We start from the raw sequence: 24297 nt of genomic DNA on the forward strand, positions 1-24297 counted from the left end.
GGGCGGGGCGGGGCGGGGCGGGGCGCGGGGAAGGCTCTAGAAGGGCGCCCGGGTCCGAGGGCAGCGGCGCGGCCTTGGGACGGCGGCTCCGCCCCGGGCTGCAGTGCTGAGCGGGAGTTTCGCCCTTGGTGCTGCTTCCAGCCGGGCTCACCGGGCATGAGGAAAAGCGCTAAAAATGGCACGGAACTGAGTCCTTAGTCCCGTGAGGTCGGTGGGGGTGGCTTGGTGACTTGGGCTGTTCGTGAGGGGCGGCGTGGATTGTCCAGTGTGTGCATTTGGGTGTCTTCCTGTGGTACCAAATCCGATCTAGTCTCATAAAGCTCTCGCTGTATCAATCACGTGGTTGGATCTATTTCCATAAATACTTGCAACTTTTTTAAAGAACTTAAGAAATGTAAAATAATGTTCTGGATATGACAAGTACTATTTCAGTGGCATTACCTTTGGTGTGGCATCCATAAATTATACATTCCAGTTTAGGGTCTTCCAGTATTTTATTCATGACCATTTTAAAAACCCCCAAACTGTTACATAACTCTTTAGAACTGTGACTATTCTAACTTTATAACTCAGCATTGTCATTATTAAGGATTTCACCCTACCAAATTATTTAGTTTGTAATTCCTAGGCAATTTATATGACGAGTTTTAACTACAGAGGTTTGAAAGGTGCTTTTTTTTTCGCCATGTCTTAGTGTTTAACAAGTTTTCTTTACAGCATTAATAAAAAAAAAATAATTAATGCATGTGTTTTCTGCATCTATGCATCCTGTTGTTCACTTTTCCCTCTATTTCACCCCTGTTTTGATCCAGTACCAGTACTGTGGATACAAACTGGGGTACAGAGACCCAGTTCAGCCAGCATATTTATGAGTATGCATAATTATATACAGGTAAAATATCCTTAGTTTGAATGCATAATTAACTTGAGTATATCTTAAACAATTAAGTCCATAGGTCCCAAACTGTCTTGAGGCTTGATCTCTTTTTTTCAGTTCTTGGGAATGGGGTGGTGTTTTGCAGGCAACACTAGTCCTAACAAAGGGTCAGACAAAGGCACTGTGAGATAGAGGAAGATTGCCACCAAAGAAAATGAGACTGCTTCTGTAAGCATGGGTGACGGGATCATCTAATTTCTTGCATTTCAATACAATTAACAGGTCAACAATCAATTAACAGGAGGAATCTTACCCTTTTTCTTTTAGATCCCCATTTTCCTCCTAGTGATGACCTAAAATGTTTTCCAAATACATGAAAAGCCTTATTTCAGCTAAATAGATCATTTAAATCTGAATCTGGAGAGTCAATGAGAAATCAAGTTGCATTTAAAGCATCTGTGCATTTTGTACAGATATTTCTGAAGAGGTAAACTAATTGTAAGTCTCTGGTCACAGCCTTGCATTTAGAACAGTGGGTGGCTGAGAGTGCAGATTGCAGAAATATTTGGTCGAGTGCATTGCACTAAATCATAGTACCGTTCTCTGTTAAATTCAATTTTTAATGCACATCTTGAGGGACCGTTGTTCTCTGCACAGTATCAATTCTCCTGTTTTCTTCCCCTCATACTTGAATATTTTGGGCATTTAACAGTGATTCTTCCTTTGGGGTGTATCAGCTTTAGAGCATTCTGAATTGGTTAATTTTGAACTTTGTCTAAACTCTACCACCAAGGCTGTTAATAGCTAGAAAATAAAAGCATATACACTCACTTAATTTTCAGAAAACCTCTCAACAAGATAGGCAAAATGCTCTTAAGGGTGACCCTGTAGAGGTCCATGGAGTCTGCAGAATCCCTCAGACCCTGGCAGATTCCCCCCTGGGGAGCCAGCATGCTTTAACTGGCTTCCCATTGAAGCAGCTGTAAAAAGTGAATGCATAAGAAAGAAAGGTAATGAAAGCTGACAAGTTGAAAAGAAAGTGAGAGTTTAATCTGCAAAGTTGTGCTTGAGGGGTCTTCCATCATGATATTCCTATGGAGTAGCAAAAAGAGAAAAAAAATAAGAAACTGCAGAGTATGATGAACTTACATAATTTTTTCTTGCACCAGGCGGTATTTATTAATTTCTGCCACTTTACAGCACTTATTTGCTTCTCAAAAAGAGAAAATGAAGTATACAAAACCTGGCAATCATAATGAACGTGTGAAATGCTCACAGATTATTTATAAGCATGCAAGTTATGTAGTTGTTGGAGATTCTCTCCCTTCTGCTCCTGCTTGGTGATGAAGAATGGTATTTTAATAGGCAGATGGTAAAGACAATTACAGTTTGGGGCTCAGCTGGGAGTTACATCAGTTTATTGCAAATTATTAGTTGATAAATGCTTTTGTTTACAAGCAAAGTCTTAAGCAGCTTTGTAATCAGTTTATCAGCTGCAGCCTGAATTTTGACAGCTTGCCTTTGGGTATACAGTCACTTCTTTCCTGGCCATTTAGAAATCATGCTGACCAGGCAGGCAGAATGGCAGCTCCTATGCACCTGTAAGATGCTCAGTAAACTGGTATTTCTTATTAAGTCTGTTTAGGAAGAAATCATCAGTACAGAATCCTCTTTAATTGCTAATCCATTTTAGTCTTAACTATTTACTCATTCATAATCTTTTTTTATTTCAATTGTGACCAGAGGTAGCTCAGTTTTGCTGTGGTGATCACAGGATTTGCTTTCTGCTGTTAAGTCTCTCTTACTAGATGAACTAAACAGTAGACTGGCAGTGGTTTACAGTGTTTGTTTACTTTGGACATTGTATATAGCTTTGAAGGTGGAAATGCTTTTGTCATCGTAAATTTTCCTTTTTACTTCTAGCTTCTATTTCCAAAGGCAAAACTGTAATACCTGGGGTTTAACACATCTGGAGGAAATCTGGGGTTTTGGTGTGGGTTTTGTGTGTGTGTGGTGGCTTTTTTTTTTTTTAATGAGGTACTTTTTAAATAGAAAAGACTGGATTAAATGCCTATTGTAGCTTCTAGGATTTACATTTTAGAACACATTAAACATGAAATCTACTTTTAATGCCTTTCACTTAGTTGTCGGTTCAGTAAGAGAGCCACTGTTTTGTCACAGGCTTGTTTCCACCAAAGCCAGTGTAAAATGTTCTAATGGCTTAAGTGGGAACAAGATTTGTTTTGATTCAAGAAGTGTTACTTTGCTTCCATGGTCGTTACAGCTGAGGTAAACTAGTTCCTGAACTTCAGCCCACGAGCTGAACATTAACATGAGGAAAGGTCCAACATAACTGTCAACAATAGCAACTGTTTTCTTGGGGCTACAGTGCACACAGCTAAATGTTCCAGCTCCTGTTCATTATAAAATATGGCTTTTCTTTCACACACAGCCTTGAGCTTCTTTTGGAGTGAGGCCCCTGTATTGAATAAACAACAGGTCTCATAGCCAATTTTTTTTTTTTTACTTTGGTTTTGCCATTTTATAATTTCCCTGTTTGTCCTTCTATTTAATGTGTTTATTTCCTTTACAAATACAACTTATCCGTCCAGCTCCCTCTATATAATCCTTCCTCCCGTTCAGGTACCTTTGCCATTCACTCTGCATTTGCCCAGGGGCAAGAAATGAGCACTACAACAGCAGGTGCAGGACAGCAGAAAATCCATTGATAAGATGTAGCATACTTCTGTTTTCTCTGTAAGAAAGAGTTGCCATTAAAGCATCTCTATTGTCTCGTTTAATCACCTCCTTTTTTCATGCATTCCAGTCTCACAAAATAACTCTGAAAAGACAATCCACAGGCATGATTGTGTTTGTAAGGCTCCAAAAAGGTCACCTTACAGCTGTGCTAGTAGGGAAGCGGGGATTGTAGGAATGTGTGTACCCAAAGCCCTGCTTCAGAGTAGTTGGTTTCAGCGGTCCATTTTCTCTCTCTGAAACCTGGTACATCCACAAAAGCTGGGGGAATCAGTGGGGGTCACCTGGTAATGTCTCCTGGGAAGCTCTTTGGAGAATGCCCATTCACTGATCCTGCAAAAAGTAAAGGGGAGATGAGTTTGCTGCGACAATAAGTCCTAGCTCCTTTGCAGCGGTGATGGGAGTGCAATGTGGGCGATGTCAGCAAGGGGTTTTCATTCTTTTCCAAGCTGTTTATCATTTCCTTTCTGAAGGATTAGTAAATTCTGAAATAACAGTCAAGTGAGGCCCAATTCAGATGGAGAAAAGGTGTAGCACTCAATTCAAAACAGAGGAATTTGGAAAGAAAAGAAAAAAACAGAAGAAATTGCTAAACTAGTGAAAGAACCCCTTCGACTTCTTTGTTCAAGTTTATGCTGAATTAAGGAAATATAACAGGTTTAGCATTTGTGGCAGGCTTTAATTTCAACCTCTGAGCAGCAGACTTAACTTCTTGTGATGTGGGAGGATATTATAGTTTCCAGCTTCATTCCATAAATATTGCCATTTGTGCCAAACATTTAATAGTTTTACACTGTGGACTGTCGTCCACCAGGAACTGATATCACCTAAGACTTTTAGAGCCATCTAATAGAAAGATATGTATTCACTCTGATTAGCCCAGGATTTGAACGAGGGTCCCAGAAGAGATATATAAGCCTCTTAAATGCATAGAACTTCTAAGGATATGGGTTTAACTGTCTCCCCCTGTGGTAAATAAGCTGTGACAGCTCTATCAGGGGGGAAAATGGCAAATAAAATTACCACATTATTTTCCTGTGAATATTTTCGGAGCACTAAGCTATTTTGCTCCTTTACCTAACAGAACTCTGTTGAGTGTTACATGCAGACATTTAATTGGAGGAAACTCATAGAAATCCTCAAACTAACAAAAAGCAGGCAGACAACAGCAGAAAAAATAAGAGATCAAATCTTAGTGTTTGTTATACTCCTTGCTCTTCAGAAACAGTGTGCTTCATTTGAGGTTCAGATGATCAAGATTTTTGCAGTATTAATTCAAGAGCTGCTGCAATACATATCATGATGTTAGCAGTTGTACTGCAGCAAGGAAAAGACCTACCCCTTATACTGACACAGAGATGCCAGGTTTGGAAGGTCCCTCCTCTAGGACCGGCAAGTTCCTTTAGTATTTTTCTGTTTATCAGCTCTGTAATACCTGACAGTTTTAACTATAAAATCATCTATTCAGATAAAACCAGTCACCTGTCAGCATATGTCTAAGATGAAGTCAGGCCCAAAGCTCTGGCTGGCTCAGGTGCAGGAGTAAGAGCTATATTCTGAAGGAGTATTTTTCTTTCCTGTTTATTGTCAGACATTTTGTATCTCAGAATGCAGGGATTTTAAAGCCGTCTTCTTTCCGTTTGGCTAGTGCCTTTAAGCTGAGTATTCTGTTGTTTTGTTCTGGAAAATATTGTTGCAATTCCTTTATTTTGCAGTTTGTTCAACGAGTTAGAAATTAAGCAGACTCTATATTTTATGCTGAACATAAAGGTAATAGAAAACGTAGCAACAGAACTGGTTTGTCCCCTGTGTTGGTCTATAGAGTACAACAGATTTTACAGTTTTTGCAGTCAATACACTGCAGGCTTATAATATGCAATGGTTTAGTTAAAATTAAAGGTCAAGTATCTTTTGGCAATCTCATTTGATCAGTAAACAAGGAAAAATGATAGAAGATGCTAGGAAATCATCTCATTAATCTTAATGTAGCACTAGAACTATTTTTTGTGAGCGTTTGGGAAGTCTGAATTTGCAGGGGTCATTTTTGAGACACTTCACAGACGTGGTTGGAACCCCAGCATTAAAATACGTGAATAGCAAAAATGCTGTGCAAAGTATATATTTTGTGTACGCATGTGAAAAATGCAAAGAATTATTTAGCAACTGGAAAGACTGTTCACAAAATGCTTTTGATTTATTGCTGTATATACCACAGATCCGTATCACTTATTCTTACATTATTTTATTCAAAAACTTGTATGAACCATGAGTTGGCATGTTGTAGAATACTGAAAAGGCATTAATCAACCTAAATAAACAAGTACATAGATCTATCTAAGAACTATGAAGTAGTTAATAAATTTTTAGCAATTTTGTTATAGAAAAAAGGTCTAAAAGAGTAGTGCTTAATTATCTGGACTCCTCTGTGCTGGGCTCTCTTTTGATTGTATTAATGAAGCAGCTGGCCCATTGTTTCTCTTTAATTCCTCTATTGTTTTAAGAATATGTCACAGCTCTTTATTCTTTTATCAGGTGCTGTGCAGGAGGATCCACACAATACCTCATATTCCTACTGTATTTGCCAATGCACAAAGAAACCTCCAAAGCATTTTTCAAAGAAGGGGCACACATAATTTATAAGTTCTGTTCCTTGTACCACTCTACTGTCAAAAATTTCAACAGTATTGGATTTGAATTAATTATAATTTTTTATTAAACAATGTGTCTACGTATAGATATATGGACTTTGTTCATGTCAAAAATTAGAGATCTGCCCAGTAACTTGTGCCGCACTGAAATGGCATTCATTATGCTGAGTCGTCACAACCCCATGGGTGAGAAGCAGGAGGAACCCAAATATGAAGATACTATCCTATTGTCATGTGCAAATTCTCCTTAAAGGCTTAACCTGTGCAACAAAGGAGGGAAGATAATAAATTAACTCCAACCCCATTACCATTACTAAAAAGCATCATTTTTTACAAATTAGAATATTTCTCCAATTGGAAAAAGAAGGTTTAATTCAGTTGATGGTGCCTGGAAGTTGCTAAGAGTAACAGTCAGTTGTTTAAATAAATTCTGATAGTCTTTTGACCCTTCCTGCAAAAAGGTGTGTGTACAGGAAATGGGCTATTATGTTGTGCAGCAACACATTCAGATCCAGTATGTCCAAATTTTACTACACAAAAGTAGTACTTCTGAATTAACTGGCACTGAAAATTGGTTTTAATAGAAATTGCCATTGATTTCTTAAACTTTTATGAAAGATGTATGCCATTTCTGGGTGAAAAAAATTACACTTAAATGGTTCATCAAGGAAAACCAACTGATACTAAAGATGAGAAAACTGGAATTGCCTTTGAATATAAGTGTATATTGTCATTATGCTTAATCTGTGAAAAAAAAATAGCTGCACTTCCTTCCATGAAACAGCTGTACTCAGTGGAAACATTGTTTTTAGCTACATGCTTTCTTAAGTCACTTTTCCTAAGAGCAGCGGTATGAATCAAATTCTTTATGGTTCCATTCATTTTGAAGCTCTTTTCTCCTAGTGGAGTTAATAGGGCAGTCTGTCCTTAAATATATATTTTTTTCAGATTGTGACCCACAGATCCCAAATGATCACTCCTTAAGGTCTGTAAAAAATAAGTGGAAAAAAAGAACCCCACCATTGTAGGGTTCTGAGAGTCAAAATGGGTAAAGGACCATAGCTTTGGTTATATCTTCAGAGAAAATTGCTGATTCCAAATAGGATAATAGAGGTCACTTTGTTTAAAAAAAAATCCAAATGTAGAAGGAAAAAATGAATGGCTCTTTTAAAAAAAAAAGCAAGTTTCTCTTGTATTTTAGTTGTCCGTCCTATATAAAATAAAGTTTTGTATTAGCATGCATATCTATCACTACAGTGCTCCTTATTCTGAATACAGAAGATAGAGTATTACTGCATCTAAATATGATTTAATTGGTTCAATTTGCTATATATTTTTTATACTGTGTGGTTCCATATCTTGATGAGCCCAGATGTAGTTGCGCTTGTGGTTTACAGCATCCCATTGCTTGCATTTTATTATTTTTACAAAGCAAATGTCTATCAATCATAGAGATAAATTAGAAAAAATTGTGCAAACATGACACATCGCTAAGATTTTTCCAGCATGCTATGTAATTATTAACCTGATTTTTTCCATTGAAAGAAGCCATGAATTACAGATAGCATGGATGAAGTTAAATGCTTTTATATTAGATACATTTTGCTTATACAGTATTCTATAGGTATGGCCATACAATATAATTGAAGCTTTGTCAGCTCTGTAGCCTAGCAACAGATAATACTGTTAGGTTACTGAATTGCTCCTGGTTGACAAGTAGGGAGTATTTTTGTGTTTATCATGTTTGCTAATGATGGGATCCTTTCCAAAAGGCTTGTCTTAATCTTAATTAGAGTTTATCAGCAGAGGTCTGCATGACATTGTGCAGACACTGATTTCATAAATAATAAAAAGTGCAAGTGAAGAATTTGGCAGGAGAAGAAGATATTTAAGACCACTGATTCTTGTAAGAGCAGCATGAATTTCCAAAATGTAATCAAGTTTGAACTGTGACTCTATTCTTTATTATCAAAACTTGCAGTACACTCCACTGCAGTTTTGACAGCAATTATGAGTATGATTTATAAGCTTCCTGTTAGGAACCAGATCTGTTTGCACAAGAATCTTGATCATAAACATTACAAAGAACAGTAAGTCCACAGTTTTTCAGGAACATCAGGACCTTACTTTTTCCTTTGCATAGAAAGTTGGTTTGTTGGTTTGTTGGGGTTTTTTTTTATATTTATTTAAGGGTGTTGGATTTTTTTTCAAGCAGCAGAAATATTTTCAGTGAAAGATGCAGACAAAGAAGAGAATCCTGAAATAGCCTTCCCATTTGGTAGAAACTCTGAAGGTATCAGATAGCTGCTTCAGTGCCTGATGTCATTTGATAAGGAACTCATGCCAATGCAGTTGGAATGTAATTTTTTGCTCGTTTGCACAAGATAATATTCTTTAACTTTCCCAACTTTACATTATTAAATGAGCATTTCTAATTCCTGTCAATGATAACTAGAAGAAGCGTTCAAATAAATACATAGTGTTTACAGATAGTGTTATTCTCTTCTACTTGACACCTATGTAATACATGTGTCACATAAATTTCTTTGGTTTAACCACAGATATAAAACAATATATTGCAGGCTCAAGAAGGTTATTTTCAATTTCAGAGAGTCAGAACTAGATTTGTGGAGAAAACAGCTTTCCAATGTCGCAAAGCCTTCTGGTATTTCAAAAACTTCCCTTCTGCACTAGAACGAGAGTAAGACTTTTCTTACCCCACCATGTAAAACCAGTAAGACCCTTTTCAGTATAAAGTATGACCAGTGTACTCATTACAGGTGAGAAGAGAGCCAAAATCACCAGTCTGCCATTGTCTTGCCTTCTAACCAAATAATATAACCATGACTTAATTTCTGAGGCACTGTCAGTCACTCATCCCTATTAGAGCTTATCTGGACATTGTTCCTTTCTCTTCTTGTGATGACTGCATATGTTTTAGGACTGAGAAACTTGGCCTGGTAAAGCTTTGTTAGAACCAGTTCATCCTGAATGCTTTGTTTTGACAAAAGTAACAGTTGGTTAAAACGTTTCTATCCATCTTAATTGTAACTTCATCTCACATAAATAACAGGCCTTTACGTTTCCTTATGAAATCTTCATGTCTTTGCAAGTATTTCAGGCAAACATCTTCCTATCTACTTCTCCATTGCCACCAGTCCTTGACAAAGATTTCCTTATCCTTTTGAAAATCGGTCATTAACACTGCCCTTTGCTTTATGAAAAGATGCTGTGCTCCTGAAAAATTGCTGTGTATATGTCAGTTGTGTCTTAGCTTGTGGAGATGTTTGTGGGAAGCAAGAGCTTTTTTCCTGTTTTATAACCACCACCTGTAAGGAAGTCCTCATCCTTGGCAAGGGTGTCTAGACAGCATAATAATTCATATGGTAGTCATGATTGGAACTTCTTATTAAATTTGGAAGCCTCTGCCAGGTTCTCCGCACGCCATTTCCCTGACTGTACAGTAGAAGGTTCAAGAAGACTTCTCTTCCACTCTTTTCCCACTGTGTGTGAAGGCCAGCATATTTGTATTCACTACATTAAGGTGAATAAAGTTGTTTACATCTTTCAAAACAGCAGGTATTGCCTTACTTTGTGCAGTCAAGCATAAGACAAGAGGGGACCGTACCATGTCCTGTAGCTGGGAGAATGCATCATTTGGGAGTTCATCTGGGCATTTAACTTGACACAGTATCATGTACTGATGAAAATATGGACATATACGTCATGATCAGTTAAATGCTTCATTTTCTATACAGTGGGATGAAAGAAAACAACGATGTAATTTTTGGATCAGAATCCTGATGGGCTGAAGGTCTGTGTTCAAATGCAGGAGTGGATAAAACTTCTGTAGTTCTGATTTCCTTTAGTAAGCCAAGCTAGAGATTGTTGTTCTTCCAAAGCTGTCACACATCACACTCAGCTGTGCCTGCCGTAGGTGTGACAGCCTGCAGGAGCTGGGTGGAGCAGGCAGCCGAGGTCACTGCTCACTTCAGCTGTCCGAGTTTAATCTACTGCTGGACACGAGTCAACACCCTGAGGAGCTCTAACACCAGGAGACTGAGTCAGCCTTTTAGCTGATCCAGACTGATTGCAGCTGGAGACCCAGTAATCAACCACACTTTTTTTTTTTTCCCCCCAAGGGTACAGCATGTCAAGATTTTGCTGGGATAGAAAAAGTCTCAGTTGGTTCTTCTACAGTGACTCATTTTTTATTTTATTAAGAAATTCAGTTAATAATACAGTCTAGGAAGATCTCTTCTGTATTAAAATATACTAGAACATGTCGGTTGATTATTACACCTTCTGTATATAAATAATGTAAAGTGTATGTTAATAATGGAAGCCCTGTTCCTCACAGAAAATTAACTGTGTGATGTTTGCAGTGAGAGTACTCGGTTTCAGGTTCTCAAATTGCAGCATGTGTATCATATATTTTTATCTATGAGACTAATTAAGTAGACGAGGTATTTAGCCTGGTTCTCTCGTGAACAGGTTTTGTACCAGTTTAACTCTGAAGGCTACTGTATATTTACTCCTGACTTTATATCAGGCTGTAAGTCAGACTGTGCTCTTCAGATGTTTGAATTCCTGCTTGGACATTAGGATTCTGCATTTGTAGACATTTATGGCACTATTTTCACATTTCATCTCCTCGTTCTCTAGAGGATATTACTCAGATTTGCACTATTTAATGCTGTAATTTTGGAGGGTAGTAAACCTTAGTATACATTGGTCTCATCACGGTAAATTTTTTGTAAACTTTGCAGCCACCTTCAAGTACTATATTACCAAAGGTTGAATACAAAGACACTTCTCTGCTTTGAAACTTTTACACCACTTTGAGGTCTGGAAGCTTAGCTTTATTTTTCCACTGAAACACATTGTCACTGATGCTGTTTTGTTTGCTCATCTTTGAAAGCTAATAGACTGGTTTAATTAATTGTCCAAGATTTCTCTAAAACAATGTCCTAATTCTTCCATTTAGCTGTGGCATATCATACACTGTTGTTATCTCCTCTACCAGATTTTTGCAACAAGTTGTTTTAAAACTATAATCTCTTTGAGGGGAAAAAAATGAAGTGCAGTTGAAAAGGCAGTTATGCCGAAAGATAAACACAGCAATATTACTTATCAAAACGAGTACAGTTTTTGCTTGCCTAATGAATACAACATATAGCTTTTTCTATATATACAAAACCTGAGGAAAAAAAAGCTTTATAACATATAAAGTATGCAACATTATTTCAGGCATAACTGTATTGGATATGTATCTAGGCCTGAGAGTGTAGATAACACAATATAAGTGCTTTGCCTGTCTAAACATGTTAAATAAATGAGCATTCACTATCGCATTCAAATACATTAGTAGATGTACTCGCATAGTTAATTTTCTTTTTAATGCACTACACGTGACATTTGCAGCACAGAGCTATAGTGTATCTTACTGTTTGATGAAAGTTCTTCCACCTCCCCCCCTTTTAAACAAACCTTTATTTGAATAAGCCTTTATGAAACAGATCTTTGGCATATCTTCTTTTCAGGAAGTTCAGTCAGTGTAAGCAGAGATAAAGCAGTCATGTTACAAAGAATATTACATAAGGGAAGATTTTTTAGAGAAAGAGGGTGGCAAACATAAGGGAGGGGAAGAACGCCCTTAAGAGGAAATCTGATTTCTTTCTTGCAGCTGCTTGGTTTTATTGTGCTGTGATTTGGTATTCAAAATAAAACAAACTTGGATTTATGAAAATAAAATACAGGAAGTTTGGTGAAAAGTAATGATGAGAAAAGTGCCAAATAAAAACATTTTCAGCTATATATTGATTTTCATAATGCTGGCCTTTTAGGAAACAAAATGAAAAATTAAAATTAATATTCATGCTGCAAATAATTAGGAAAAGTATTCTCAAATTGTTATCTTTATACATTGACAATTCCTATATTGATAGAAAGAAGACAGTAAAAATTATTTGCCTCTTTACCTTGAACAAGCCATGGAAATTTTAAAAAAGAGTGTGAAGATACAGCACTGATGTTTTAAGTTCTGGAATCTAATATAGTCAATTAAATCTTTCTGCTTTTACGTTTGCTGTAGGAGGGCAGCTTTGGTGTACCACGACCAAGGCCATCTCAGAGGGTGAAGAGCTGATTGCCTTTGTTGTAGATTTTGACTCAAGGCTGCAAGCAGCCAGTCAGATGACTCTCACAGAAGGGATGTATCCTGCACGCCTGCTGGACTCGATACAATTGCTCCCTCAACAAGCTGCAATGGCATCTATTTTGCCTACGGCTATTGTGAACAGTAAGTGATGAATACTATTCTCTGGTGTTTTTTTTAAAACAGCAGTACTTTAAGGCACATATGAAGAGCTAATGCAGAGATAGTGAATTCAGGACCACATAAACAACATGACTTAAAACCCACAGCTCAAAGGCTGCTTTTGTTCCCCCATCATCTCAGATGAAGTCTCAGACATAAAAGGAGGAAGAAGGGCAGTTTGGCAGGTGGGTTCGGCAAGAGTATCTGACCTGCCCTCGTGTGGAGGTTCTGTGATCTGCTCCCAGAGGCAATAGGATCAGAAACTTTTAAAAGTAGATAAGGTAGGTCTGTTAGCTCACAAACTCCAGCCCCTGCTGCTCAGGTAAGCTCATTGCTTACAGCTGCAGCTTCTGGTAATAATTCATGATACTCAGTGGAAGGAAAGAACACATCTCTTCTGTGGCTGTTTCAAAATGCAGTGGAGATCATACCTTATAGCAGCCCTGATTTATTGTGGTATCTTCACTCAACATGGCTATCCAAGAGTTATTTTACATCCTCAGGATATCAATAGATCCTATCATGGACAAACTACAGCACATAATTAAGTGCTGTCCTTAGGAGGAGCATGAGTACATGATAAGTCAGTTCCTTGAAGTGACTCAAGTTCAGCTTGAATTAAATTTCATTTCTTTAGCTTTTTCTTATTACTGCATTTTACCTTTATACAGCCTTATTCCTCATCCTCCTCTCTTAAGTATTCTTCAAATATGTTAGTTGCTACCAGGTTCCTCACCAGTCATCAGTTAGACATATTGCACATCCTTAGCTCTTAGCACTTTGTAAGCCTGTCCATTTAGACCCCATGTTGGAGCACTTCCCTATGCTTCCCGTGGTTTGTAAGTATTGCAGTTAGATAGAGTGAAGTATGGAGGACTTCACACTTTCAGGTGTGAATGGACATGCAAGCACATGATCTGCCACTCAGGCTCACACCAAGTAACACTGTCTTTTGAACAGTTACACCATCTTCAAGCTCTTCAGACAGGACTAGTTAAAATATTTGTGGTAACACATTTCATTCCTTTTTTATTATTATTATTTTTTATTTATTTTCTGGGTAAACAATCTTCATAGCTACACATTTATTGTTAGCTTGTTTTAAAAGGTAAACCTTAAAATGGCCAAGTAATCCAAGTACTCTCTTCCAGAGAGTGAGTTGGCAGCAACCTCAAGCCCTTTAGCTAAGCTCATTCATTTTCACCGCAACAGTGGGGGTCCTGTGAGCTCACATACCTATTCAGAGAACAAGCAATTAGCACTGTATAGGACCTTTTCAAAAGAAGGTGTCAGAAGCCCCTAAAGTGAACCACCAAGTTACCATAGTTAGGGCAGACCAATGTCAACATGCTGCTAGGGAGCCACCAGGAAGGCTAAAGCCTAAAAGGCAAAGACTCATTCAACTTGTTTCAGTTGAGGATGTATTTTTGTGCAAATCTACACCAGGCCAACTCTGGGCTTGACAAAGTAGTCATATTTCTATAGCAGCAGATTTTTGGAAACACCTTTGCTGTCAGCACTGCCTTTTGCAGAGCCCTGGAAAGCTAATCACTGCTACTTCTACTGCTAAGAGGAGTCTGAGTTACAGTGCATCACCTCTTGCTATATAGGCTTAGCAGCAACTTGGAGTAACCTGTGTACTCTCAACTCAGGAGGCTGCTAAAGTAGGAAGTTTCACTGTCCAGAACTTTCCACCCCAGTTCTGCCTCTGCTCTGACCAGACAGGGCTGTTTCCACATTTAGTTATTGAGTTGGTGAAATTCACTTTCTTCAGTAGTCTTGAGCTAAATGTGAGTTCAATAATATGCTGAATGCACCTCTGGATTTGTAGTGAGACATCTCTTAACCATTCTTTTGCTAGATCTCTGGGAAAAAAAAAAAAAATCAGTTTCTAGAAAATTGTGTAGGGGTGTGTGTGTGTGTGTGTGTGTGTTAATGTTTCCCAATATTTTCTATTTGAAAAATCATAATTAGAATATCACTTTGGCTTATTCAGCTTGACCTTGAATGTTGCACTTCCTGAATTGATCCACTGAAATATTTGGAAACTATCTATTGAAACAAATTGAAATATTGAAATATTTTGCTTTTAAAGAATTAAAACATTAACTTCAAGTAGCCTTTATCTATTTTGCATCATATTCCATCCCTATGCACTGTTCTTCCTGGAATTCCATCCTCTCACCATGCAAAACTCCTCAGATGCATTTCCTCTGCATGGTATGTAATGGGAGTCACATATTCACCATGCATAACTGGAGCTGCAGTGTCCAGGCCATCTAGCCCATAGGAAATAAAGATGGCTGGAAGTCAAATTCATTAAGATAATCAGAAAGTTCAGTTCTGTGATGGAGTACAGTCAAATGAATTCAAATAGGACATGTTGCCTATATCAGAATTTGCTATTACTACTTTTGGACTTTCTCTTCTATGGAAACCTCTGTGGTTCAATTTTTTAAACTGTTTGAAGCCAAAAACAACTGCTGAAATGTCAGCTCTCACATGAGATGAACATTTCAATTTATGCAAGCTGTATCAGTAATGTTTTAATAGTATTATATACTGAAATACTAACTGCTCCATTAAATGTTTGTGTCTTGAATTCATGCACAATTATTCAGTGGCAAAGTGAAAAATAGAAACTGGTAGTAGTGAAAATATTTTATGCAAGTTCATGAGCAGAAAAGTAGACAAGCATTAGCAATGCAGAGAAGCAAACTAATCAATATAAATTTTGGCTGCATTTGTAGATATTTAACAAATAAAAGACTCATTCATTTCAGTGGGTTGGAGTCTTCAACTTTATTCACCCAAAGGAATTGGAACAGAGAAGTTGTCCTATACACATCAATATTTGGAAATAAACATAAATTGTCATGAATTATATTGAATTACATCATCAACTACACGTGACGTATTTTCAGAGCAGCCAACCATTCTTCAGGACTAAGTTAATTACTATCTCTAGCAGCTTTTTACATTCTGAAGTCAGTGGGATTTTTGATGTTGACCAAGATGTTGACTGCAATTGCCCATTTTCTGATTCTGAGGTCAGCTGACACAGTCTGGCTGGATTCATAATTTTATCGTCTCTTAGTTTCAAAAACAGGTGGGAAGTGTCCAAACTAGTTGCAGGGAATGTTCCTAAGCACATGGTAACTCCTGAACTGTATGCAGGGATGGGGAAGGTGTTAATTGGCTTAAGCCAAAAGGGTGGAAGGGACCATTCTTGTGATTGAACAATACAAACAAGTTCCAGTGCTCTAGTCTGGACCCTGTCACTATTTAATTTATTAGTGTAGATGTACCCTAAAGGGCTGGAATTCCTTCCTTGTTCTTACTGATAGGATGACAAGTTCAGCTTTCAGAAAGATCAAACAGGTGTTTTGTCCTGAGACAGATACACAAAATGCACTGCGTAGGTATCCTTCTGACAGGATATTAACAACCAAATATCTATCTGCTTTGTGTAAATATGCAGAATTCATTTTTACTCTTCACATGAGTAAAATATGTAGCCTTCGGTACATGATCAAAATATCTACTCCCTCTGCTGCTGGGAAGCACTCTGTGCAACCTCTGCATTGTCTTCCCCTTAGAGAAGGTGCTGACATTTTGGGATAGAAGAAAATGAAAAAATTGGATTATTCTTAGCAAATATCCCTTTTGCATAGCAAAAATTGGAAAATTAGTAATTTACCAAAAACTAGAGGACAAAAATACATTACAAATTGTAACTTCTAATATTAATAACAACAGGAACCCAGGAAATAAACCTGCTGCTTAGTATAATATTACATTCAACACTGTAGGATCTTAAGGAAATGTATATCAGATATCCAGGAATGGATATCAGAGCAACAGAATTTTATGGTAATAACTGCATAAGCATTCTGAAAATACACATTCTTCAGAATGATCTGCAATTAGCACTCAAAAATTCCAAGGCCCAGTGCTGGAAAGACTTGTGCACAATTGAAAGATGTCACCTATTGAGTAGTGATGTATTGGAAATACAGCTTAGTTCTTGAATTAGTACTGCATATTCACAAAATATGATTAATTTAATTTCATTTTTAAAATAATTACATGCCAAAAACTTCTAGCTTTTTTTTAGTAACTATTTTTAAAATCTTCTTTTGAAAGAAACATCTCCCACATTCAGTCTCTCACCTGCAAGTGACATTTTAATAAACTTGTGGCTCTGTTTTCAATATTTTATTAAAGAAGCATGTGTTTAATGGGGAAGTAAAGGGAATTAATCCAGCTGTATTAATTGGTTGGCACTGAGTGCACCCTGGCTAACTTGCACCTGATTATATTTGCTTGTAGAGGACATATTCCCTTGCAAATCCTGTGGCATTTGGTATCGAAGCGAGAGGAACCTGCAGGCCCACCTCATGTATTACTGCAGTGGGAGACAAAGAGAGGGGCCTCAGCTGTCAGAGGAGAACGACGATAGTGCTCAGCAGATATCCAGTGTTTGCCCCTTTCCACAGTGCACCAAAAGTTTTTCTAATGCAAGAGCTCTGGAAATGCACCTAAATTCTCACAGTGGTAAGTGCTATATATTTTCCTGTATCACCTTCTAGATTTAGCTATTTGAAAAAGTATTCTCTATGGACACTCAGTGGATCAATGTCTCTCCAAATATATGCAAACACTGGGTGTAGATACTGCCAAAATGTCAACAGTATCTGACCTGTGTTCTACACCAAGCACCTCTCCCAGGTAACCAGTGTCATTTCTCTTATCTACTAATCCTCATTTGAATGCTGTCTCTCTCTTAATGTGTGTATACATGCATTCAGGAAGGATTTCTTTACTGGTGAAGGAGTACTCAGGAATCCAGACACAGGTGGGCTGCTGCTGCTTGGTTTCTGAGAGATTCAGTTGCTTCAGAATTCTGTCCACTGAACATGAGTCTGCTACACTACAATCTCTACCTACTCTGTTTTGATGCTCAGTGGAGAAATACACACCACAAGAGAGCAAGTCCTGCTGAAATAGGATCTTGGGGTCCAAGTGTAGGCTTCTTAGCAGGAGGCCTTAAGGACCAGGGTCCAGACCTCTGTGCTTTCCCAGGACACTTATTTCATAACAATATTCTTTTCCCTACTTACAGATATAAAGTGGGGATAGTATTTTCTTTGTCCACGTTGTTAGTTATAATACCAGATACATGGAAAGTGGGATTACAGAATTCCTGAGACTAAAAATTTGGAACTCAGCAGGAATTTTATCTCCCTTCCTGAAGGTCCTTTGAGTCTGCTCCTTGAATTTGTTTTGATTTAGGACTAGAAGCACAGGTTATGTGTTTGCAGAACATTCTGCATTGGAGTTTTCAGCAACAGAGAAAACCTACAAATAAGAAAGACTGCATTGTCAGGTTATGGGTGTGTTAGCTGTCTAGTGTACAGAGCTGTGTCTGCAAAGAGGGAAAGGCCCTACAGAAATTCAGTCTAACAGACACTAATGTGTGCTTTATTCACAGAAGAAAGCCTTATTTGGCTGCAGTGTAAAAACTCCCGGGGGAGTGGGAATCTTACTCTGTGGACTGGGTGAAGTGAAATACGTACCTCTGATACTTGGGCAGCAGTTACAAATCTAGAAGGCATCATGTTGCCTTGGAAGACTACCTCACACAAAACCGAACTAGAAGAGTGCTAAGAAACTTCCTTGTGTAGACAACACACTTAGCCATTCATTTAGAGGTTAGATCTTTTGTGCTTCCAGACCTTAACTTTGAATATCAGACTATTGCCATTTTCTGTCTCTTGCCTAGCAAATATTTCACTGTTCAGTGAACCAGCAGAACAGTAGAAACAGCTTCAACAAGAGCAGGTGAATGCAGCCCAGCGTGTCTTACAGCCTGGTAATTAAAAACAGGTATTCTTGGAAGATAACAAATTAATTTCTTCCAAGCAGGGGAAAATTCTGAAATCTTAGCCATTGTATAAGAAGAAGGATTGCTTCAGCTCTTTGCATTTAGTTACATACCACTGACTTAAGTGTCAAGAGGTTTTTCAGCCACAAGCTCTGAGTGACCATGTCTTACTGCAATCTAGAGATAAGCGTCTATGTTCCTTGAAAGATATAGGTCTGAAATCCTGCTGAATTTCCAGTAAGAATCTTTAGGTATTTCTTAGATCAGAGGCTAAAACTCGGGCCTTCTGCTTCTTTTTACTCATAAACCAGTCAGTTTAATCATTCTTGCTCTCTTTCAGATCCTGTCTGTCTATTTTTCTATGCAGATTATCACAAGTTATAACAGCTTCTGGAGTAGAAACGAATCATTCCTTTTCCAAATGCCCTGTAAGCTAGTGCTGTGTTTGCTTCAACTTCAGTTACTGTTCCTGCTGGGGGCTGCAGCAGACCCACACCACAGAGTACAGACCCCCAGCTGAAATGCAAAGTCCATAGAGCCACTCCACTGTGTCTGTATCACATGGTGTGGAAGCATATGAAACACCATCTCATGGCAGTGGAGGAGCTAAAGCTTCATACGACCTCCGGGTGAAAAAGTGGCTGACAGGGAACAAGGGCTCATTAAAGTGCTGTGTGTCTCCTTGGCTCCCTTCTGGCTTCCAAGGCCAAGACTAGGTCAGATTCAAATGTTGCTCACAACTGTGGAAGTTCACATTGCTAGGGGAGAAGTGAGGACCTCCAGGTACAAGAGAATGACTTCCCACAGACTGAGCCACAATATTCTTAAAGCTTTATATTGTCCAACTACCACAATCCTAGTTTACCTGACCAAGGCGTGGTATATTGTGTGTGTCTGTGTAGACAGAACAAATAGCTATTTTAAATTCAGAATATCATCCCTACCAATATTTTTTCATTTTTTATTGTTTAGCAGGTAATCGGAATCTGTGTTGTTGCAGTAGAGAAATTTGATATTATTTCTTTTTAAAGCATTTTCAGTTTCAAAATACCATGAAGCATGGAGGGGTTTGCTTCAGCAGTAAGATGGCTTTTAATGTACTGTTCTTGATAGGAAAAGCTCTAGTGATTTCATGAGGAAAAGGAGTTGTATTACTGCAGTAGTTGCCTACGGCCATTACATGTGGAAGATAAAATGTTGGTGAAGCTGTATCTTACTCTTCCTCCTCCTTGATGAGGAGTTCCTTCCTTATGATGAACACAACTTATCAGTGCTTTCTGATGAAGATAGATCTGTATCCTGTTCCTACACTAAAGGGAACTCAGGCAGGCAAAGAGCTGAGCATCAGTAATGCTCAAAATGCTACTTCTGCTCTGTCTGTGGCTTTCAGGCACTTTGAGTTTGAGGGCTATACCTCAAGCCACATCATAACCTTGAGCCTCTTCACCTTGATGTGCTTTCTGTGCATTCAAAATTTCCAGCAATTGTGTATGCGAAACATTATGTCTCGTTTAGTTAAAACTGCAGTTTCTAAGACCTTTTCATTTAGAGTAAGATCGGTCTATTTTTATCCTTTCCCTTGTTCTTTTTTTCCCTTCATCTTTGCTGAATGTATGCAGATACTAAGGCTCTCCAAAGCAGAGCAGAAGTCTTGGAATATTCTCTAGCAGTTCAAGGAAAGAAGTTCTGAACCAATTCAAGTATTTTCGGGGTGACTAATACCATCCCATCAGAAGAAAATTTAGTTGTTTTCACTGTGATTGTACCTTCTGTGCAACTGATTTTTCAGTATACTTCATGAAGGGCATAATGGTCACTTTATTTTGTATTTTACTTGTCTTTTCTATAGGAGTGAAAATGGAAGAATTTCTCCCACCTGGTGCTAGTCTGAAATGCACAGTTTGTACTTACACTGCAGACTCAATGATTAACTTTCATCAGCACCTGTTCTCACATCTTACTCAAGCTGCCTTTAGATGCAATCACTGCCATTTTGGCTTCCAAACTCAGAGGGAGCTACTGCAGCACCAAGAGTTACATGTCTCTGGCAACAAAATTCAGAGAGAAAGTGACATTGAACACTCTCCAAGTGGAAACGAAGAAGGTTTACAGCCAGCAACGGACCTGTTGAGCAGAAATGATGTTCCCCAGAGCCAAAAGACCATGCAGACTAAAGATGCAAGTTCTGATACAGAACTTGATAAATGTGAAAAAAAGGCTCCACTTTTCCTTCCAAACCAGAGGCCAGAAACCCAGCCTGCCACAAATAAGCAGAGTTTTTCATACACTAAAATAAAATCTGAACCATCCAGTCCAAGGCTTGCTTCATCGCCAGTTCAGCCTAATATTGGTCCTTCTTTCCCTATGGGACCTTTTCTTTCACAGTTTGCTTTTCCCCAAGACATCACTGTGGTTCCTCAGGCTTCAGAGATATTAGCCAAAATGTCTGAATTGGTCCATCGAAGACTGAGGCATGGAAGTAACAATTATCCTCCTGTAATTTACAGTCCTTTGATGCCCAAAGGGGCTACATGTTTTGAGTGTAACATAACATTTAATAATTTGGACAACTACTTGGTACACAAAAAGCATTACTGTAGCAGCCGATGGCAGCAGATGGCAAAGTCACCAGATTTTTCCAGTGTTCCAGAAAAAATGCCAGAAGCTGTAAGTCCCAGTAACGGTCAAAGCTCTATAAACATCCTGAATGCAGCTCCTCACACATCAGATCCAGAGAATCAACTTCTGCAGACATCTTGCATAAACTCTTCCAATGTTTTAGATTTGATCGGGCCAAACAATAAAAGTCATGAAAAAGACTTTACAGCGCAATCTAAGAAATTGTCAGCTGCAAGCAACGGCGATGAGAAGGTAAATGGCAAACCTTCTGATGTGAAGAATCCCAATGCTTCTTTAGTAGAAGGGGAGAGTGATCCTAACAAGACCACGTGTGAAGCTTGTAATATTACTTTCAGCAGACATGAAACGTACATGGTCCACAAGCAGTATTACTGTGCCACTCGCCACGATCCCCCACTGAAGAGATCCGCTTCCAACAAAGTGCCTGCCATGCAGAGAACGATGCGTACCCGGAAGCGAAGGAAGATGTATGAGATGTGCCTACCAGAGCAAGAGCAAAGGCCACCACTAGTTCAACAGCGATTTCTAGAAGTGGCTAATCTTGGCAATCCTTGTACCTCTACTCAAGAGTCAACAGAGAGCCTTGGAGAATGCTACCATCCACGATGTGATATCTTCCCAGGAATAGTCTCGAAGCATCTGGAAACATCACTGTCTATTAACAAATGTGTTCCAGTTTCAAAGTGTGATACTCCCCACTCCACTGTGTCTTGCTTGGAGATGGATGTGCCCATAGATCTCAGTAAAAAATGCTTACCCCCATCAGAGAGGACATCCGCTTCTCCCAAAAGGCTGCTGGACTACCATGAGTGCACAGTATGCAAGATCAGTTTTAACAAGGTAGAGAACTACCTGGCTCACAAGCAGAATTTTTGCCCTGTCACTGCCCACCAGCGTAACGACCTGGGACAACTCGACAGTAAGGTGTTTCAAAACCCAGAAAGTGAAAGAAACAGCCCAGATGTCAGTTATGAAAGAAGCATAATCAAATGTGAGAAAAATGGAAACTCAAAACAGTCCTCTCCTAATGGAAACTTATTTTCCACACACTTAGCAACACTTCAAGGACTAAAAGTCTTTAGTGAAGCTGCCCAACTTATTGCTACAAAAGAAGAAAACAAACATTTGTTTCTTCCACAATGCCTTTACCCTGGAGCAATAAAGAAAGCTAAAGGAGCAGATCAGCTTTCTCCATATTATGGAATAAAGCCAAGTGATTACATTTCTGGTTCTCTTGTCATTCATAATACTGATTTAGATCAAAGCACAAATACGGAAAGTGAATCTCCTAAAGGCCAGACGCCTTCAAATGGATGTGCTGTGCAGAAGAAAGAGTCTCTTCCACTATTGCCAAAAAATCGAGGCATGGTAATAGTTAATGGGGGACTAAAACAGGAGGAAAGACCTGCCGCAAACCCACAGCAAGAGAACATTTCCCAGAATCCTCCACATGAAGATGGGCACAAGTCTCCTTCTTGGATCTCTGAGAATCCCTTAACTGCAAATGAAAATGTCTCTCCAGCAATTCCTACAGCAGAGGAACAGTTGTCTAGTATAGCTAAAGGCGTGAATGGTTCTACCCAGGCCCCAAGCAGTGGAAAGTATTGCCGACTGTGTGACATCCAGTTCAACAATCTTTCAAACTTTATAACTCATAAGAAGTTTTATTGCTCGTCACATGCAGCAGAACATGTCAAATGAAACAATCGGTCGCCTTTGGTACCTGTGTTTAGCATATTGTTCCATACAGTCTAAAGAAAGCTGTTTGAATTACATCTGGACAATCAGGAGATTTCACTATTGCTGAGTTGAAGACTTGAAGGTGTAATTTCATTACAGTCCATTAGTAAAGTGTATTATTGGTGCCATTTTCAAAAATATTAATTTATTTTACCAGCAGTATTCATAGCTGTAGTTATGTTATTTTTTATTTAAAAACTTTATATTAAAGTCATTTGTAATGTTATTGTATAGTTATTGTGTAGCACATATGGTTTGCACTGTATAGTAGATTTTAAAGAAAATAGTCGCAAACAATACAGAAAAGCATTTTAGAAATAGCTTCAAAAGCACTTGTGTATCCTGATTTTTTTTTTCTTATATGCTGTTGCAGATATATGTATATGCTAAAATATAACTTGCAAAGAAGTTTCAACTATGCTGTAAAGTTCGCCTTAAAATTTCAATTTTTTGAACAATTGGGCTCGGTTTGCACTTTATATTTTAGCAGATACAGTACCTTAGTCATTAGGCTTTGCATTTGTATGTAGCAGTATGTTTCTGTCCACTTTCTTAATCTGAAACGTACGTTAAATGAAGATGGCAATTTTTTTCTGTATAGTACTTGTATTTTCTTTCGCTGATGCATCTCTGTCTCAATTTTTAAACCTTTGCTGTTAAATGCAATACTTTATAAAGAATGAACAAAATTACTGGAAGCAGTATTGTAAGTAATGAGGTCATATCAATCAGTTTTATCTTTTGAAAGGCACAGTCTAAAACAAAACCCTAAACTCAATGCTGCAATTATGAATCTAATTCATATATAAGATATATTTAAATATAAGAGTAGCAATACTGCAACTGGTGATCACAAAGATAATGTTCTACTTCTGATAGAAATAATTTCTCAACAAATGTTGTTACTATGCATGTATATGGATGGAATAAAATTCCAGATCATTGGAGAAGTTTGGCAGTAATTTCTTTATATCTGTTTTATTTTGTTTTTCAAGGAGGATTTAGATCTCACAAGCTGTGAAGAAGCTCTTAGGAACAGGTTAACATTGCCCCCTCTTCTATGAAAGCAGAATGTTTGAAGAGAAAATAAGCACAAAGGATGCCTCCACTTTGAGGGAGTACTTGCTGACAGGTCACTAGTACAACTTAAGTCTAAGACAGCCCAGTGAACTAAAACTTAAAATGTCAAGGTCTGAAATCAGGAAGACCGTTCTCTTTATTGAAGCTAAGGAATGTTTTCCTGACAGTACCTCCGTATGTCAAAAGCAGTGGAACAATCTGCTTCATAACACCTCTGGTATGATTCTTTATGTGTTCAGTGGTCCTATATGAAAAACAGTAGCATTCGTTTAAATAGGACAGTGGTTGCTCCAATAATTCAATATAGAAATACTATTCAATAATTTCTGTGATATTGAAATCTGAACTA

General features: G+C 38.2%; 1 protein-coding gene across 1 annotated transcript in view; it reads left to right on the forward strand.

Annotated features, from left to right (window-relative positions):
- The window catches only part of ZFPM2 (zinc finger protein, FOG family member 2), a 318476-nt gene extending 294658 nt beyond the window's left edge, over positions 1–23818 (forward strand). Inside the window, exons 7-9 of the mRNA XM_026841508.1 lie at positions 12377–12583; positions 16934–17158; positions 20338–23818. Of these exons, the coding sequence (XP_026697309.1) occupies positions 12377–12583; positions 16934–17158; positions 20338–22829 (2924 nt within the window). The 3' untranslated portion in view covers positions 22830–23818. The remainder of the gene's footprint in view (positions 1–12376; positions 12584–16933; positions 17159–20337) is intronic.
- The last annotated feature ends 479 nt before the right edge of the window (positions 23819–24297 follow it).

Source organism: Athene cunicularia (genome assembly GCF_003259725.1).
Source record: "Athene cunicularia isolate RWA chromosome 2 unlocalized genomic scaffold, athCun1 chr2_part1, whole genome shotgun sequence".
NCBI lineage: Eukaryota > Metazoa > Chordata > Aves > Strigiformes > Strigidae > Athene > Athene cunicularia.